Here is an 18,630-nt window from a genome sequence, read left to right on the forward strand (position 1 = left end):
TTTAACTGCCTCACTTATTTAACTTTAACTAGCCTTCCAGCAGGGTATGAAAAATTTCAAACTCTCCTTTAAAGAAGGGAACTTAAGCAATGAAAGGATTAAATAACTAGACTGCAGCCAGATCATGTTAACAGTAGAGCCGGGGATCAAGCCCAGGGCTTCCAAACTTTTAGAGTTTTAACTGTAAGACCATCCCTTTCTCTAAGTACAAATCCAAGTAGGTTGCTGTGGCATGTAAGTCTTGCCCTATCTTGCAGCCATCACTCAGAAATCTCAGAAATTACATTTCTTTTTAATGAAAGAGAGGAGGAAGAAAATAATAATCTAGAATTAATACTGTCCTACCCGGATCATAACCATGTGGGATTCTAGCAGAATTTCCACAAAAGAGGGCTTCAAAACATCCAGGCTGATATTGGGCACTTTAGAAAAAGAGAGAAAAGTAGATTAGAAATCTGTGTTTTACTTTTATTTGACTCGTGCATAATAAACTCTGTCCTCCTGTGTCAAATCTGTGACAAATCTGCTTCTAGCACCTCTTTTAATTCCCCGCACAATTCATTCATATTCTAAACACAGAGGCTTGCAGTCAAAAAAGTATCCCCCAGTGAATTTCACAACTGATCCACTCCTTGATTTCCTACCTTTCTTTCAGGAGCAAGAGAAGTAGATAAAACTCCCCAAAATAAGCAGATCCCTGTTTCAAGCTGAAATTAGAGCCCAGTTGTTCATAAGCTGCTCTTTATCCATAAATAAGCCATGAGTGTGGAAATACGAAATACAAGACAACAGAAAAGGAGATTCTACCAAGTGAATACCTCAGGATTCCTTTATTTTGGTTTGCATACCGTGGCTCTGAAAGGCTGAAAGCACTAATTTTTTTTTTTTTTAATAACTGCAAATTAAACCCAAGTCATCTGCAATTCATGAGATGAAAATGATATCAAATATTCAGGCCAAACGGGGCTCTGACACACATCAACTCCTGGATGAGGCTGGAAAGCCCATCTGTCATAACTGGCACCCTTAGTTCTTTCCCAGCCCCTGTCATACTTCCACTACCCATTACTTGATGTTACTGCAAAGTCATTATTTAACATGCCCCTCCAGAAGTGAAGGAAAAAAATACAGCAGAACAGGGTGGATCCTAACTTTTCAATAAAAATCATTAAAATATATACAACATACTTATATCAATCACAATAATCCCCGCAACTACAACAATGGCATTAAAATAATAGCCTGTACCACAGTGCCTACAAAACTTCCCCCTTTCGTTATTCATGAATATCTCAAAATCCTTAAAAAAAAATCTTTAAACTTCCACTACACTTGAAGCACTATCACCAGTTTACAGTACAAACACTGAAGCAGAATAAGGCCATGCATCTCTGAACAACTGGCCCAAGTTCAGCAGGTTTGAGCTGGAGCTGGGAAAGCATGCACAAATTCCAAACACTAAATGCCAGTTCTCACCATCCAATAGCTCATCTCTTTCCTTAAGAGCAAGTCAAGATGCACCCTGAAGGGAAAGGGAAATAGATCACTCACACTTAGGGTTGATATGATCTTCAACGTTCCAGAGAGAATTGGGAGTCTCCTTCAGATATGGTGTGCAGGTAACTTCCACTTGTTCCCAACCCCTGAGGAACAGCAGAGCAGTTAGTTAGCGGACACATTTTGGGAAGAAGCGCAGCAGACTCTGCAGTAATGTGAAAGATGAATCAGGAATTTTGTCAGTCACCACTTAGCAGGTGATGCTCAGTTCTCTGAAGGACAGGGATTACTCCCCTTTAAATTCTTTAAAAAATATGTACAAATCCAACCTAATCTAACCATCATTATTCCCAGTTACCAGTATTTTACCTGAGCTCTTAATGTCAACAACATTTTGTGGCAATGACTTCCATCCACAAGGTAAGTTTGTGTCAGGGAAAAAACATAGTCATTTCTTGAGCACTGTCATCAGAGGCAGTGGTTTGTTTTTTTGTTTTTTGTTTTGTTTTGTTTTACCCATAAACTCAGGCTTACTGGAAAAATCTAAAATACACTTGCATTCTTGACCAGGCAATCACCAGCAGAGTTATCTGCCTGCACTCACCATGATTCAGCTTACATGGGATTTTTTAAAAGCCCTTTTTACCATCATACAGTGAAGGGAAACATAAGCTAGCAGTAACAGAGGCAGCTTTGGAAGCAGAAGCAACATGACTATACAACATGCTGCTTCAGGATCCATGTTAGCTTCCTACACAGTACAACTCTCCAGACACAGCAGCTTGTTTAGTCTGAATGTCTCTGCATATACTTCATTTTATGACAAATTTGTACTCATACTACCTGAGGGCATATTAAAATCCCTTCCCTGCTAATATCAGCTTGTTAGAGCTGCCCTTACACTTCAGATGCTGCATACAGAAATGGCACAAGGTCTTCCAACTACAAAGGAAATAAGTATCAATAAAAAGAAGTTTGGTGGATTACGGAATAGGACAGCATAAATTGCCTCAGTTTCTAGCAATTTTTGCAAGCCCCAAGGATAAAACAGGATACTGCTTCATGTCTAGCATCCCATCCCTGGACTTACTGGATGGCAAGATCTATGCCCAGGCCATTCTTGGATCTCTTGGAAAGGGGTATTATTTTCCAGAGCTGCTGCCCACCAGACACTTTCACTGTAACAGACTGCATAACCCTAACCCAGAACTTCCTAACCTCTGGTCATATGTTTAGAGACTACTAGATCTTTAAAAGAACAATAAAATACAAAGAAATGGATGAAAAGTGGTTTTTGCCTAGCTTAAAATTAAAAGTACCATTGAGCAAAGGAACATAAAAACAATGATACAAGATGAGGAACCTCAGCTGTCAGCTCAAGGCCTGTGGTGGGAAGGAGCTATTACAAGCTATTTACCATTTTGGCAGCGTCTTTCCAGAAGAGCCCAATATACACCCTGTGGCCACATGGGTTAGCCGGATCTGACTCCGTAGGACTTTTATGAGCTTCCCAATCTTTCTGCTGACCACTTCAATCCTCCAGAAATCATTGGAATCTCCTGTTCCATTCTATCACCCAAACACAGCACAAGAGAAAAAAAAGAAAATAACAGAAGACAAAACAAAATATGGGAATGAGGCATAGCAAACAGGAACTTCTGAAACTCTAATGCTGGCACAGCTAAACCGAAGAACCCAGGCTACCCTTGTTCAGAGTTCACAAAAGAGATCCCCCATCAGGAAAAGACGATTCTAGACACCAGTAGCTACCCACAAATACATTTTTATCTTGCCAACCTTAAGATTTTTTGCTTCAAATTCATACTTGACTCTGGCTCAGAGTTACATTTTAAATGGGGGTGGCATGGCTGCTTCAAAGAAGAGGTTTGGGCAACAGCCCCTTGCCTTTGGAAATTCAGCCTCAAAGCAGATCTCATTTTCATGATTCCAAATTCTGTCATCATTCTGTCAATAAAAGCCATTTGTCTATGTGACAAGGACAAACACAGAAAATAATACTTGTCAGAGCAACTTCAAGTTTGCCCAGTTAGGCATTTAAGGAGGTGAATGCTGCCAAAGCTAGACTGGGAATGAAAGTTTAATTCTTTTCCTAACTGTGCTCACACTAAATAGACCTTAAATACAAAATGCACTATCTTATACTAAAACAGATTTTCTTCCAGTCCAGCAGGTCCACATCTATCACCCTGGCCAACAAACTAAAAGCAGGAATAAATCCCCTTGGCATGGTATGAGCTCCCCCCAAAAGAAGGAGGGTTTGTTTTATCTTGCCATTCACTTACTATTCCATAGCCAGTGACCTGAAAATGCTTCCTTGTCAGGGGAGCCTCATGCTGGTGACTGTGGAGATTTCTAGAAGTTCTGGAATGAAATTAAAAGTCAAACCTGGTTTTGTTTTTATGTCTTAGTCAGTTTGTGATAAGAACTTTGGTTCGAGCCATTCAGAGAGAGCCGCCAGCACGCTGACCGCTGAATTCCAGGCTAGAGCAGGGCAGGATGCAGCCTTAGTGGTGACAGGGGCCATACAGTGAAACAGCTGCTTCCCACCACATGACTCTGAACTTCTGCTGCACTGGGCAGTGCTGGCAGAAAGGGACAGCATAAATTAATCCAACCCTCAAGCTATAATCCACCACCTCCATATGGAAAAGTCATTTATTATTGCTTGCCACAGTTAGGAAAAATAAAGCATTTAGCTGAAACTGCACTGAGGTTTTTTTTGTTGTTGTTGTTGTTTTTTTATGAACAGCTAAGATGGGACTAACAGTCCTGCTCTTGCAGGAAGCAAAACAAGTTCCTGACCTGTCTTGACTATCAGTTCTGCTTTTGAAGGAAAAGATTGTACCATTTAGTCAGACACAGACTTACTGAGGAGGGCGTCAGTGGTCTCCATTAGTACCAGGCATACTGCCCAAGGTTCATGGTGTAGTCACCCTGCTCCTGCCCTAGTTGGGACTGCTAACTTAGAAAACCAGAACAATCTGGCCATACCTAGGTCAGTCTATGGCTGTGCAGTAGCTCTGACCACAACTGGTCGGTTCTTAATAAAACCACTCAGATAGCGAGCCTCTCCCACCAACAACTGCAGCTGCATCCAGCCCTTCCTTATCTGCACAGAAACCCTCTGCCCACGCGGGATGCTGTTCTTATGCAAAGGGACAAGAGCCATCTGCCGGATCTTTTCCCCAGCACTGCAGTTTCATCTTCCATTCCAAAAACCCGTCTCCCTTCAGCATGTGAGTAAAGTAAGACCAATACTGCAAAATCAAGAATTTATCACCATCATTTTCACATATTTGGTGGTAAAACCCAAAATTCAAGGCATCACTTTTTTTAAACCTTAAAATTCTTTTTGGAAGCCTAAGTCATGATTTGTGAATGTGCAATACTGAGCGCAATATGACATGATTTCCAGACATACATGTACAGAACTTCTATTAAGCAATAAAAGTTCTGATAGCCCAGAGCATTGCAGCATAGTGACATTAGGCTAGATGAAGATTAAATATCAAGTCACTAACGTTCCCCTGATTCCCTTCAGGTATTCACTAGAGAGGCAGAAGGTACAAGCAAGCATTTTTCTTCAAAGTGTTCTACTGCTGTGATCTCAGTGTTGAGAACTTCAGCAGGCAGATACTGTCTATATACACGGGAACAGGATACTTTCAGCATGTTGACAAAACCAACCAGTCAATTTGTCTAGCAAAGTGAGAGAGTGGGGACAAGCAACAGAATGAGGGTATTGAAATTGCTTATTTGCAGAAAGTGGCCCTTAATATTGCACATCACACAGCTACACAAATCTCTCACTGTGTGCTGGATGGGCTGTGTAAGTCGGTGCTTCTAACAAAGCTGTGTGGTTCTGTTAAAGGTTCCCCATTCCACAGACACCCATCAAAACATAAGCCATAGAAGAAAAACTCCACAAATCCCACACTGGAAATCCAGATACATAGACACATCTGTCACACAATCAGCTTTTCTGATCTAACCATGGAGTCTTTAGCAGGTCAAGTCTCCCACCAGCCTTATTCAAGCACTCAATCTCTTCAAATCTCACAATTCATTCTTACTCTTTATGTTCCAGGCGGATGATATCTCCATGCCTCACAAACTCCACAGGGCTGGAGGGGTCTAATAGACCTGCTGAAAGAAGGCAAACCAATTATATCACTGCGTTGACAAACAAATCAGTGTCTCAGAGAAAGTTTGTCAGGAGCACTCATGCCTCAGGCAGACCAGGAACACAAGGCAAACTCACTTGTGTGGTGGACTCCAAACCTGCTGTAAACCATTGCTCCAGTTTAAAGACCAGCCCTGAGGGTTATTCCGTACAACTGAGCATGGCCCCAAGCAGCACATACTGCCTTTAAATAAAGAGGATACGTGGCCAACCTAACTGAACAGCACAACTAGAAATAAACATTTTTATTTCATGGACTACATCATGATACTCACAATAGGGAGTATAATTTTACTATTTCTGGGTTATTTCCCCCACACACCTTTTTTTTTTTCTTTTAACAGTTCCATGTCAGCTTTTATATATCCATGGTGCAGATGTAGAAAGGAAACTCCCCCAGACCAAACATGCCTCAGCTACAGTATATGACATTCTAAAACAGATAACAAGTACAAACATTAGGTCTCCATGTTCGATACTCAGTCTTGTCCTAAGCAAACACCCATGTAAAACAGTCAGACACTATATACTGAGACCCAATGTCTCCAGGAGCCACAGCCGCAGTAACAAATTCCATAAAATATTAACCGAGCTCAGATTAATTTTCTGTCTTTTATTTGCAGCCCTGACTAGCTGAAAGTTGTCAATGCAACCTTCAGCTGAGAAAAGCTTGTCTACTTCAGCTATACAGACTGGAGAAAAAACAAAAACGTGGTTGACACAAAAAGCATTGATCAAGATGAAGTCAGATTCCCCTTGTTCTTTCTCCTCTTCTTCCCCTCATATCAATGAAAGATCTTTTGCAATGGAGGCACTCAGAATATTTAAGTGAAAAACTGAAGCAGCAGTTATAAAAGTCACTCTGCTGGTATTTGTTACCTGTATTTGAATCATGTTTCTTTATAATCCACAGGTTATTCAAATCTTTATGCAAGTAGGCAGTGACCTGAAAACACAGAATAAATCATTTCATCAAACAAGTGAAAAGCTGGGCATAGTAAACATACATTCATCAGCAAATCCAAGTCCCAAATAAATGCACGACTAACATAGAAAACCTGGGATGATTTTTATGATGTTGCCCCTTAGAAAGTCAGTTACCAGCCACTGCTTAATCCAGATCACATCTTTTAGTCAAGGTATAACCCATATGCTCATGATCACTACACACCATGAGTAGCAGCATCCAACCATACAGCTTGCCCTCCTTTCACCCTACTTTGGAGGCTCCTTCCACAACAACAAGATATCCAAACATGAACTTTTTGAATAATCACTGACTGGTACCAGCACCAGTTGGAAACAGCACTAGCTTTATGGACAGGCAATATTAGTAGAAATTTAGGACAGGAGGCTGCCTGTGACAACCATAATACTTCAGCCAAAAAATCCAGGCAAAGTAAGGGGGATACAGGGATCAATTGTTAAAGCAGCACATGCTGCCCAGGGGGTTAATCTTCATCTGCCTGCTCAGTCTCACACAGAGTAACTGCTCCTACTGCTAGCAAGTGCAGGGGAGCATCTGGCCAGAGGGTGCAGCCACTGAGGGCAACCCTCCCGAGCAGCAGAAGGAAACGTGCACGCTTGGCACACACTCCTCTTCCAGCTGCAGCTACAGCAAGCCCAGCTCTCCGGGACCCCATCCCAGTCCCAGACCTGTGCCTCCCATTCAGGTGGGAGCAGAAGGCCCCGCGGGTAGGTGAGATGGAGCCAAAACATAGAGGAGTGTTGGGGGTGGGCGGAGGGAGGGAGAAGCATAGGTGGAACTTCATACCCTGAGGTCATATTGTCAGGAGAGGAGGTAAAGGAGGAGGCAGAAGGAAACCCCTGCCTCCATCTTTTCCTCCTTAAATCCCCTGAAGTTCTAAGTTCCCTTCCCCTCTCCAAACCCCCAAAACTCTCCCAGCCCCCTACCCTTGTCCAACCTCCAGAATACAGAGTGGGGTGGGATAGGGTGGAGGGTCTCCACCCTTTTCCACTTAGCCTCAGGGAAACTCCCATTAGCATCTGCCAATCCCCCTTCCCTGCTTTTAGTGTCATAAAGCATGTTCTGCACTTGAATTCTGCCTGCCCTTGAGCCAGTTCTGATACGGCATCTCCACCTATACAGGCATACCTCGTTTCATTGCACTTTGCTTTATTGTGCTTTGCAGACATTGCATTTTTTACAAATTGAAGGTTTGTGGCAACCCTGCGTCGAGCAAGTCTATCGGCGCCATTTTTCCAACAGCACATGCTCACTTCGTGTCTCTGTGTCAAATTTTGGTAATTCTCACAATATTTCAAGCTTTTTCATTATTATTATGTCTGTTATGGTAATCTGTGATCAGTGATCTTTGATGTTACTATTGTAATTGTTTTGGGGCACCATGAACCACGCCCATATAAGACAGCGAACTTAATCGATCAATGATGTTGTGTGTGTTCCGACTGCTCCACCAACCGGCCATTCCCCCATCTCTCTCCATCTCCTCAGGCCTCCCTATTCCCTGAGACACAACAATATTGAAATTAGGGCAATTAATAGCCCTACAATGGCCTCTAAGTGTTCAAGTGAAAGGAAGAGTCGCATGTCTCTCACTTTAAATCAAAAGCTAGAAATGATTAAGCTTAGTGAGGAAGGCATGTCAAAAGCCAAGACAGGCCGAAAGCTAGGCCTCTTGCGCCAAACAGTTAGCCAAGTTGTGAAGGCAAAGGAAAAGCTCTAGAAAGAAATTCAAACTGCTACTCCAGTGAACACACGAATGCTAAGAAAGCAAAACAGCCTTAGTGCTGATATGGAGAAAGTTTTAGTGGTCTGGATAGAAGACCAAACCAGCCACAACATTCCCTTAAGCCAAAGCCTAATCCAGAGCAAGGCCCTAACTCTCTTCAATTCTGTGAAGGTTGAGAGAGGTGAGGAAGCTGCAGAAGAAAAGTTTGAAGCTAGCAGAGGTTGATTCATGAGGTTTAAGGAAAGAAGCCATCTCCATAACATAAAAGTGCAAGGTGAAGCAGCAAGTGCTGATGTAGAAGCTGCAGCAAGTTGTCCAGAAGATCTAGCTAAGATAATTGATGAAGGTGGCTGCACTAAACAACAGATTTTCAGTGTAGACAAAACAGCCTTATACTGGAAGAAGATGCCATCTAGGACTTTCCTAGCTAGAGAGGAGAATTCAATGCCTGGCTTCAAAGCTTCAGAGGACAGGCTGACAGCAAGAGAACTAGAACTGACAACAAGAGAACTAGAACTGACAGCAAGAGAACTAGACTTAGAAGTAGAGCCTGAAGATGTGACTGAATTGCTGCAATCTCATGATAAAACTTTAAAGGATGAGGAGTTGCTTCTTATGGATGAGCAAAGAAAGTGGTTCCTTGAGATGGAAGCTACTCCTGGTGAAGACGCTGTGAACATTGTTGAAATGACAACAAAGGATTTAGAACATTACATAAACTTAGTTGATAAAGCAGCGGCAGGGTTTGAGAGGATTGACTCCAATTTTGAAAGAAGTTCTATTGTGGGTAAAATGCTATCAAACATCATCGCACGCTACAGAGAAATCCTTCGTGAAAGGAAGAGTCAATTGATGCGGCAAACTTCATTGCTGTCTTATTTTAAGAAATTGCCACAGCCACCCCAACCTTCAGCAACCACTACCCTGATCAGTCAGCAGCCATCAACACATCAAGACCCTCCATCAGCAAAAAGATTATGACTCGCTGAAGGCTCAGATGATGGTTAGCATTATTTAGCAATAAAGTATTTCTTAATTAAGGTATATACATTGTTTTTTTAGACATAATGCTATTGCACACCTAATAGACTACAGTATAGTGTAAACGTAACTTTTATATGCAGTGGGAAACCACAAAATTCGTGTGACTCGCTTTATTGTGGTGGTCTAGAACTGAACCTGCAGTATCTCTGAGATATGCCTGTAGTAATAAACATTAATGCCACATGAGAGCATTAGATTTTCTGGTTGGGAAGAATAGCAAGAAAAGAAGATTGAAGCAAAGGTTTAATTTTTGAAAAAAAAGTCTTCCTTATCACAGAGACCAAGTGGAGTTAAAAAAACAAACACACCTGTTTTGCTCTGGCAACTTTCCTTCAAAGAGCTCAGAAAATTTTTAGACATTAATATGCAAACTACAAAGTATATCTTGGGAATGTTATAGAGCCTGCAAATACTGTTGAGGCTTGATGATGATGGACAAAAACAGGAAATTCATTTTATTTTTGTACTACTTAATTAGTGATAATTACATGGTTTCTGATTTTTACTTTGATTTACTGGTTAATCATTTATCAGAAGCCCTTAAAGAGTTCAGGTAGGCACCTTTCATTATGGCTAGCTTATGAACGTTCAGATATCTAATTTAATGAACAAAGCCTTACAAATACTCATGTGACAGATGAGGAAAACAAGGCAAAAAAGGGGAAGTAGTTAATGTAAGGTCACAGAGGCCAATGGCAGGGGGTGAAAACAACACTTGGCACTCCTGTTGCTTTCAACACCCAGCAAAGAACCCTAGAAGATAAAGTAATAGATTTGTTTTATATATAAGTTTTGCAGCCTTCCTTTAGGTAACAGTTCCTTCATTAGGGAATATTATTTTTAAGTCCTCTTTGCCTCCATCTATGGAGGGTAATCTCACGAGTATAATGAAGCCTTGCTACTGGAAGTCACTCTTCTGGTGCAAGAGCGGCAGGCTCTCTTCAAGCAACCTAGCTACTAAGGTTTCCAAGCCAAAGGTACAGATGTGGTACCGAGAGGATACTAGATTCCGAGTACATACATAGCTCCTGTCAGAACAGCATCTAATGCTCAGCACAATGGGAATGAGGCAGCTCCACAGGAAGGCAAGTAGGACAAAGGAAGATGGCTGTAGTCAGAGGCAGTACTACAGCAATACACTAACCTGTTGCTGGCGGGCTCCTATGCCCTCCGGGTAGAGGTGCCAGTGTGAGTGAAGGTATCCTCCTGCCATCTGAAGGTTCTTCATTGTGACCACAGAACCATATGCCAAGTCTAAATGGGAAGGAAGGAGAAGCAAAGGCATAAGACAGCTCTCCTATAAGTATCTCCCCCTGCAGAGCCTGCAGTGCTCTGCAGTGCTCTGATTAGGCGTATATGTTCCTGCTTTATTTTTATGCAAGCTCATTTCCTGTTTCACACATTGCTCCAAACAGCTTGTCTTCCATCACCAACCACCATTCAGTAAAACTGATATATAAAATTTGGTTGAAGCATCTAAAATTCTCCCAGCTAGTTTTAACATAAACAGAAGTGCTAGCTCTTTTGAATGCAATCTCAATAATAAGAGGTTTGGGATTGCTTTCCATAAGAGTATACGGTCAAATCAGAACATTATCCACTTTGAAAAGCATGTAACTAGTTTGAAATACTCCACCACCCAAGCCCTTCAGCAGCACAAGAGGGAAGGGAGGCAAGCTCAGTCAGCTATCATGTAGTGGAGCTGGCACACTGGCTTTAGGCACCTTCCCTCACAGCCTCCCAGCACAAGTGGAGCATCTGGGAGAACATAGCTGATGCTCTCCCAGTAGCAGCTCTGGAGCAGGGAGATGCTCCAAAGGACAAAACAGTATGACAAAGCAGTTACTGACAGTGTGTTAAACATATTAAATGTTATTTTCAGCCTTTTTCTTTTCTGTAGATACATAAAACTGCAGAGGAACAGCATGGATCAGACTATGAGCACTCAGCCATAATCTGCACTGTTCTGCACTGACTCACAGGAGACCTTGTTTTTATTTAAACGCACAGGTACATTGACAAAATTCATCAAAGCAGTTTATTCCCTTGGACACTCACACTCTGGAACAGAGACGTTATGAAGATTGTTCCCGATCAACTGGGACTGAAAGGCAGAACTGAAGAAACCATCCCCAGGCCCACTACAAAAGAGAGCAAAGAATGTGAAAGTCAGAAGTCTGGCAAAACAGGTATACAAAGCTCTAACATGCATTACCAAATTGTTTCTACAGAAGAAAAAAGATAAGACCAGACACAGTCTCAGGAGAAGACTGCAGTTCCTTTAGGTGCACCTCTCACGCTGTGAGTCACAGCAGATGCACACACTCTTGCAAGCAATTGTCCAGAGGTGCAAGGATTTGAGGTCACAAAAATGCAAGTCTTCTGGCAGTGCACAAAGCACCATCAACTATCTTTGGAGGTGTTTTTTATAACAAATAAACCTGACTCACTATCAGGTTGGATATAGTAAAGCCTCGCTCTGTGGCCCTTAAGTCCCGCTTCTGGTAAGAGGCTAGTGCTAAGACCACCTGACTTAAACTTAACAATCTGAAAAATAACAGATTTAATTATGTTCTTTTTTATATTGAAATGCTTATTCACCTCACTTCTCAATGCTGGCATATGGATCATTACTTAGCCATGGATCATTACTTAGCCATTTTACTATCTGTTGTGCTCTTTCCAGATAGACATCATCCACTGGTTGCAGGTATTCAGAGCAGAGCCCACCCTTTGCTAACACTCATCAGACTATTTTTTAATATGAGCCAAAACATTTTTCAGGAATGCAATGCTTAAAAAAAAAAGCAGAGGGGGTTGAGACATTTTCAGGTCCAGGAAAGAGAGGAGAAAAAGGAGACAGACAGTTTGGTCAGGATACTTGCTTGGCATGTCAGAAAGTCTCAAGCTCAAACCCTGTTTCACTGCCAGCTTGGCCAGAGCCTTCCTCTGAGAACAATGCAGTAGTCTGGGAAGGGAACTAAACGAAGACACAGCTTGTGGCTGTGCTTCTGACACTGAAAATGGAGAAATCCATAATCAATGGCCTTTAATACAAAGCAGAGACAGGTGATTCTTCTTCTGGAGAAAACACTTGAGAAATACCTTTTATTTAAAACTGCAAAATGAACAGCAAACATAGCCATGTAGAGGGCAAGCGGGAGCAGGATGAGGCAGAGCACTCGAGCCAGTAAATGCTTCCCAAACAGGACCTGTAACAAACACAACCTGGATCAAACAGTGCAGCCGCAGAAACAACTCCACTCCTTGCTTAACCAGACTCTGAGTAGCAGTCCTATAGCAAGAGTCTGCTGCACATAACAAGCACAGCAAGCTGCAGAATTTCCTCAAAAAGGCTTAGAGAGAGGTAAAAGACAAGGCAGACCTTGTTGCGCCTCTCCAAAAGCTGGAGTTGGGGTTCCTTGAAATTTCAAGCACATGGGAAGAAGACAAAAAAAGGCAATGGGAGGGTTTAACTTTCCAAAATGTCATATATCCCTAACTACGGCAAAAAGAGCTTGGCAGCTCCCATTGATAATCCTTAGAAAAAGAGGAACATACACTTTAACTTGTTTATAAGAACGGTACAAGTCTTGAGACCAAATCACAGCATGAAGATGGGTTCCAGAATAGCAACTGTCAAAGGCAAGCAAAATGGAAAATGAAAGCATAAGGGTACAAGCTACTAGATAGCTACTTGTTTCCCCAACAAGTCTCCCTGTGCAGATGTGAATGTAACAAGGACTTCTTGGGGACCCAGGTACACTTCCTTCAGAGAAACCAGACCACTTAGCAAGGATGTTCCCACACAGCAATTTTGTTGCTGCTCCTCAGCCACAAGTTACAGAAAAGTCAGGAGCAAAACCTGCGAGTGTTTCAGCTTCCTCAACACAAAAACAGAGCACTTGACTTAAACCACTGAGGGAAGTGGTTTGTACACAGATGCCCAGGTTGTGATTACGTGCCTCCATCCCACTGACACTGCTGGTAGTAGAGCAAATAATCTAAAGTACAGGATGGATAACAGCTGTAGGAAAGGAAAACACCTTAAACTACAACAGTTGTTTGCGAAGTGTCTGCATCTAACTCTAAGGCTGAAAAGGCAAATTTACTTGCTATCTTCTGTATTTTGTTTTTACATGGTACCTATCACACAATTATTAAGCTAATCATCCTTCATCCCTTAATACCAGATCAAAAGATTTTGGAACTAACAGAAAAAGAGCTGAACACATTACAAAACTGAGGAGGAAAATCTGAGTCCCCTAACTGTATATGAGACTCTGAACCCACTGAAGTCAACAAAAAAAACAGTTGCTCAGCCCATGTACTTGAACAGAACACTTTCAAAAACGGCCATGTGCAACACTTACACTGAACACTTGCAAAAATGCTGATTCTATGATACGTAACCAAAGTTATGCAGCATAGGAGCTAATCTCCAGTCCCTTACTCAAAATGACCACAATATCCTTCCATCTTCGTAGAAAGGATTTTTTTTAAACTACAGATTACAATGCAAAGTCAAAAGAAAACCCACATGAAGGACAGTATCGAGCAAAACAGAACAGTGAATCAGTATAAGCTGGGAATTCTAGAAATCAAATTAATTCCAAAAACATTGCATGCAATACTAATCATGACTAGTTTCCTAAAAAAAATGCAGAGAGCAGTTATTCTGGTTTTCGGGGGGGGGGGGGTTGTTTTTTCCACCCCCCCCTCTTCCTCAAGCACCAAGGTTGCCAAATAGTTAGTTATTCAGCAAGCATCTCCCTCCTGGAGTAAATTTCTTTACATATCTAACACTCAGGGGCTTGCTGCCTATGCTGCCAGCAGCACAAATGAAATCATTGTGCAGCCGTTTGCTGGCAGAAAGCTTAGACATGATGGATTTGCTCCATTTCAAATGCAATTAACTGACTCTGCTCCAGAAGTGTTTCTCTGGAGCTGGAACATTGCATCTTTGCAGCCCATATTGATTCACATTAATCAGAGAAAACGAACCATGCAGCAGGAACAGAAAAACTCCCCCCAGAATCCCACTGTTTACAAGACAGAAGCAGGACAAAAACAGTAAGTGAAAGGAATAGAATTTTTAAGCTTCAGAAGAGGCTGAGACAAGAGGAGAACTGAACATCTTTTAAAAGATGTGCTTGAAGAAATTTTCTTTCTCTCCTGGTTGCAAGACAGCAAATGTCATATCAAGGTATTTCACAGTCCCCAAATATAAGATGCAATATATTAGAAGAGAGCACCCAAATACACTAGTAAATTATTTAGAGTTTATAAGCACCAAATATGCGTGAAAACAAGCAGGCTATGGCTGCCTGCACCCTACGGACAGGCTATGAAGACTGCAAGTTACACAGTATGCCTATGACTCATGATGGACTATTGCGTGCTAGTGCTACACGGGCTACGTCACTGTACTACTGGTGAAGCATAGCCTCAGCTTGCTCCGCTTCTACAGACTAGGTGCTGCAAGACATGCCTGTCTGCCAGCTAGCAGATACTTCTCAGAAGGTCACGTAACACTATTTTGGACAGCATTTGACTTTGGGCCATCGTACAGCCACCACTGACAAGCATTTGTAGCTTAGACTGAAATAAAATTCAGCCAACTGGAAAGGTAATAGTTTTTCTTGGGAAACAGCAAAAATCTTTTTGCTTTTATGACATTATATCCTGCTGACATGTTTTTAAAAAACATACGGCAATAGTTTTTCCATTAAAACCTTCATCTTTAATCATCATCATCCAGCTCAGATGCCCCTGTTTGCTGTAGACAGGATACCACTGGCTATTTTCACAGATGTCAAAAGCGAGGAGAATTACAAGGGCAAAAGAAAGCAAAACAAAACAAAGAAACACTTCACAAAGAAAAGCTTTAAACACTCACCAGTGACAGGCTGAGGTTCCCCAGCAAGTCCCAAAGATCATAGATTGTGTTCAGGCCAACCAACAGGACTACAAAAAGTCCTACAAACTTCACCCCCATTGCTCCAGCAAGGTTCACCCCAGTCAGGCTCAGCCAGAACCACCAGGAGGTGGAAAATGGCCTGCAGGACAGACAGAGCAGGTCAGTAAAGAAATGATGGCTACATGCACAGACAACACAGTCACGAAAACAAACAGAAAATCAGCTACCCTCCAAAATTACATTCCATCTTCTCAGGAGTCCATGGGAATAGAAAGACAAGCTTTTCATTCATTTCAGAAGGATGCAAGGATGTCCTTGACACAGAATTCAGAAGGACCCATCACTTAAGCCTGGGCAGCCCTAGATCTCCCCTTTAAGGAAGGGAACACAGACATGGGTATAAGCTAAAACACTAGTGTGAAGAAAATCCCACATATAAAAGACCTGAAAGCAGAGTTTTGCTCCACAAAAGAAAAAAAAAGAAAACAAGAAAAAAAAACAAAAAACAACAACAAAAGACCACAAGCTTACTTCAATCAGAGAGCCTAAGAACATGGGAGAGGACAGAAGACAGACAGCAGCCACTTTCTTTCTAAAGCAGAAAGGCCTTAGTGGAGAATATCTACCCAAAGCACAAACAAAAGCTGTGGCAAAAAGCAAACAAGTTACAAACTAAATTAAAATCAAACCACAGAGAAAAGACAAGCGAAGATGTCAGCAGGATTTAAAACCTTTCCCTACTGACTTCAGATGCTGTGGTGCTTACATTTTGACTAGACAAAATCACAGAATCACAGAATCACAGAATCGCTGAGGTTGGAAGGGACCTCTGGAGATCATCTAGTCCAACCCCCCTGCTCAAGCAGGGTCACCTAGAGCACATTGCACAGGATTGCATCCAGGCGCGTTTTGAATATCTCCAGAGAAGGAGACTCCACAACCTCTCTGGGCAATCTGTTCCAGTGCTCTGTCACCCTCACAGTGAAAAAGTTTTTCCTCATGTTCAGATGGAACTTCCTGTGTTTCAGCTTGTGCCCGTTGCCTCGCGTCCTGTCGCTCGGCACCACTGAAAAGAGTCTGGTCCCATCCTCTTGACACCCTCCCTTCAGATACTTGTACACGTTGATAAGATCTCCTCTCAGCCTTCTCTTCTCCAGGCTAAACAGGCCAAGCTCTCTCAGCCTTTCCTCAAAAGAGAGATGCTCCAGTCCCCTAATCATCTTTGTGGCCCTTCACTGGACTTGCTGCAGTAGTGCCACATCCCTCTTGTACTGGGGAGCCCAGAACTGGACGCAGTACTCCAGATGTGGCCTCACCAGGGCTGAGTAGAGGGGGAGAATCACCTCCCTCGACCTGCTGGCAACACTCTTCCTGATGCACCCCAGGATACCATTGGCCTTCTTGGCCACAAGGGCACATTGCTGCCTCATGCTTAACTTGGTGTCCACCAGCACTCCCAGGTCCTTCTCCGCAGAGCTGCTTTCCAGCAGGTCAACCCCCAGCCTGTACTGGTGCATGGGGTTATTCCTCCCTAGGTGCAGGACCCTGCACTTCCCTTTGCTGAACTTCATGAGGTTCCTCTCTGCCCACCTCTCCAGCCTGTCCAGGTCTCTCTGAATGGCAGCACAGCCCTCTGGCATATCAGCCACTCCTCCCAGTTTTGTATCGTCAGCAAACTTGCTGAGGGTGCACTCTGTCCCTTCATCCAGGTCATTGATGAAGAAGTTGAACAAGACTGGAGCCAGTACTGACCCCTGGGGGACACCGCTAGCTACAGGCCTCCAACTAGACTCTGTGCCACTGATCACAACCCTCTGAGCTCTGCCATTCAGCCAGTTCTCAATCCACCTCACTGTCCACTCATCTAGCCCACACTTCCTGAGCTTGTCTATGAGGATGCTATGGGAGACAGTGTCAAAAGCCTTGCTGAAGTCAAGGTAGACAACATCCACTGCTCTCCCCTCATCTACCCAGCCAGTCATTCCATCATAGAAGGCTATCAGATTGGTTAGGCATGATTTCCCCTTGGTGAAGCCATGCTGACTACTCCTGATCACCTTCTTTTCCTCCACATGCTTGGAGATGGCCTCCAGGATGAGCTGCTCCATCACCTTTCCAGGGATGGAGGTGAGGCTGACTGGCCTGTAGTTCCCTGGGTCCTCCTTCTTGCCCTTTTTGAAGACTGGGGTGACATTGGCTTTCTTCCAGTCTTCAGGCACCTCTCCTGTCCTCCATGACCTTTCAAAGATGATGGAGAGTGGCTTAGCAATAACGTCCGCCAGCTCCCTCAGCACTCGTGGGTGCATCCCATCAGGGCCCATGGATTTGTGGGTGTCAAGTTTGCTTAAATGATCTCTAACCCGATCCTCCTCCACCAAGGGAAAGTCTTCCTTCCTCCAGACTTTCTCTCTTGCCTCTAGGATCTGGGGTTCCTGAGGGCTGGCCTGAGCAGTAAAGACTGAAGCAAAGAAGGCATTCAGTAACTCTGCCTTCTCTGCATCCTTCGTCACCAGGGCACCCACCCCGTTCAGCAAAGGGCCCACATTTTCCCTAGTCTTCCTCTTGCTACTGATGTATTTGAAGAATCCCCATGACCACCTGCTAAGCAGCATGATAGATAGAGTTGGCTTTTAATTTACATAAAATTAACTAGTAAGAGCTAAGCCTGTTTTCAAAAATATGAGAAATAAGATCAGGTCATTGTACATAGAGCTGCATTATGAACTGATCAAACACTGCCCTGTACAGTAATGCTTGCACTCCCTGGGGTGTGTGTTGTAGACAAGGGTGGCTCTAGATGGCGTTACATGACTTTGTGGGCTGAATTTTAGTCATGTCTGCTGCAGTCATGCTAAGAGTGGTATGATCAGTTCCTGAACATCTCATGAAGCAAAAATAGTTCACATATAGCATAGCTTTCTAGGCTTTCTTATCTTTGAATCCTGACTGCATTGTGGGGAAACTACTTTGTAGAGCCTAGCCAGAGAAGTCTTTTGACATGCCCAAATACCTATAATCACCATTCCTCTCTGGATATTTCTATAGCAAATACCTCAAACAACTCAGTTGTTTCATTCAGAATCATCCTGGCAATATTTTCCTTAAATTTTTGAAACCAATTTCTTTAAATCCAACAAATTACACTATTTACCTCAGCTAGCAGGATTTTATAAATACTCACAGGATTACAGTCACAAATAAACTGCATTTCTCTGTCACGGAGACAAAGCAACTGGGTCAAGATGATATAT

The 18,630-nt window shown here is 42.8% G+C and overlaps 1 protein-coding gene across 1 annotated transcript in view; it reads right to left on the reverse strand.

Annotated features, from left to right (window-relative positions):
* The window catches only part of POMT2 (protein O-mannosyltransferase 2), a 34,632-nt gene that overhangs the window by 11,334 nt on the left and 4,668 nt on the right, over nucleotides 1–18,630 (reverse strand). The window contains exons 6-15 of the mRNA XM_067296864.1: nucleotides 15,359–15,518; nucleotides 12,565–12,671; nucleotides 11,518–11,600; nucleotides 10,604–10,713; nucleotides 6,581–6,647; nucleotides 5,592–5,664; nucleotides 3,801–3,879; nucleotides 2,915–3,066; nucleotides 1,552–1,643; nucleotides 346–422 (exon numbers count right to left, since the gene is read on the reverse strand). Of these exons, the coding sequence (XP_067152965.1) occupies nucleotides 346–422; nucleotides 1,552–1,643; nucleotides 2,915–3,066; nucleotides 3,801–3,879; nucleotides 5,592–5,664; nucleotides 6,581–6,647; nucleotides 10,604–10,713; nucleotides 11,518–11,600; nucleotides 12,565–12,671; nucleotides 15,359–15,518 (1,000 nt within the window). The remainder of the gene's footprint in view (nucleotides 1–345; nucleotides 423–1,551; nucleotides 1,644–2,914; nucleotides 3,067–3,800; nucleotides 3,880–5,591; nucleotides 5,665–6,580; nucleotides 6,648–10,603; nucleotides 10,714–11,517; nucleotides 11,601–12,564; nucleotides 12,672–15,358; nucleotides 15,519–18,630) is intronic.

This window comes from Apteryx mantelli, chromosome 4 (assembly GCF_036417845.1).
Source record: "Apteryx mantelli isolate bAptMan1 chromosome 4, bAptMan1.hap1, whole genome shotgun sequence".
Lineage (NCBI taxonomy): Eukaryota > Metazoa > Chordata > Aves > Apterygiformes > Apterygidae > Apteryx > Apteryx mantelli.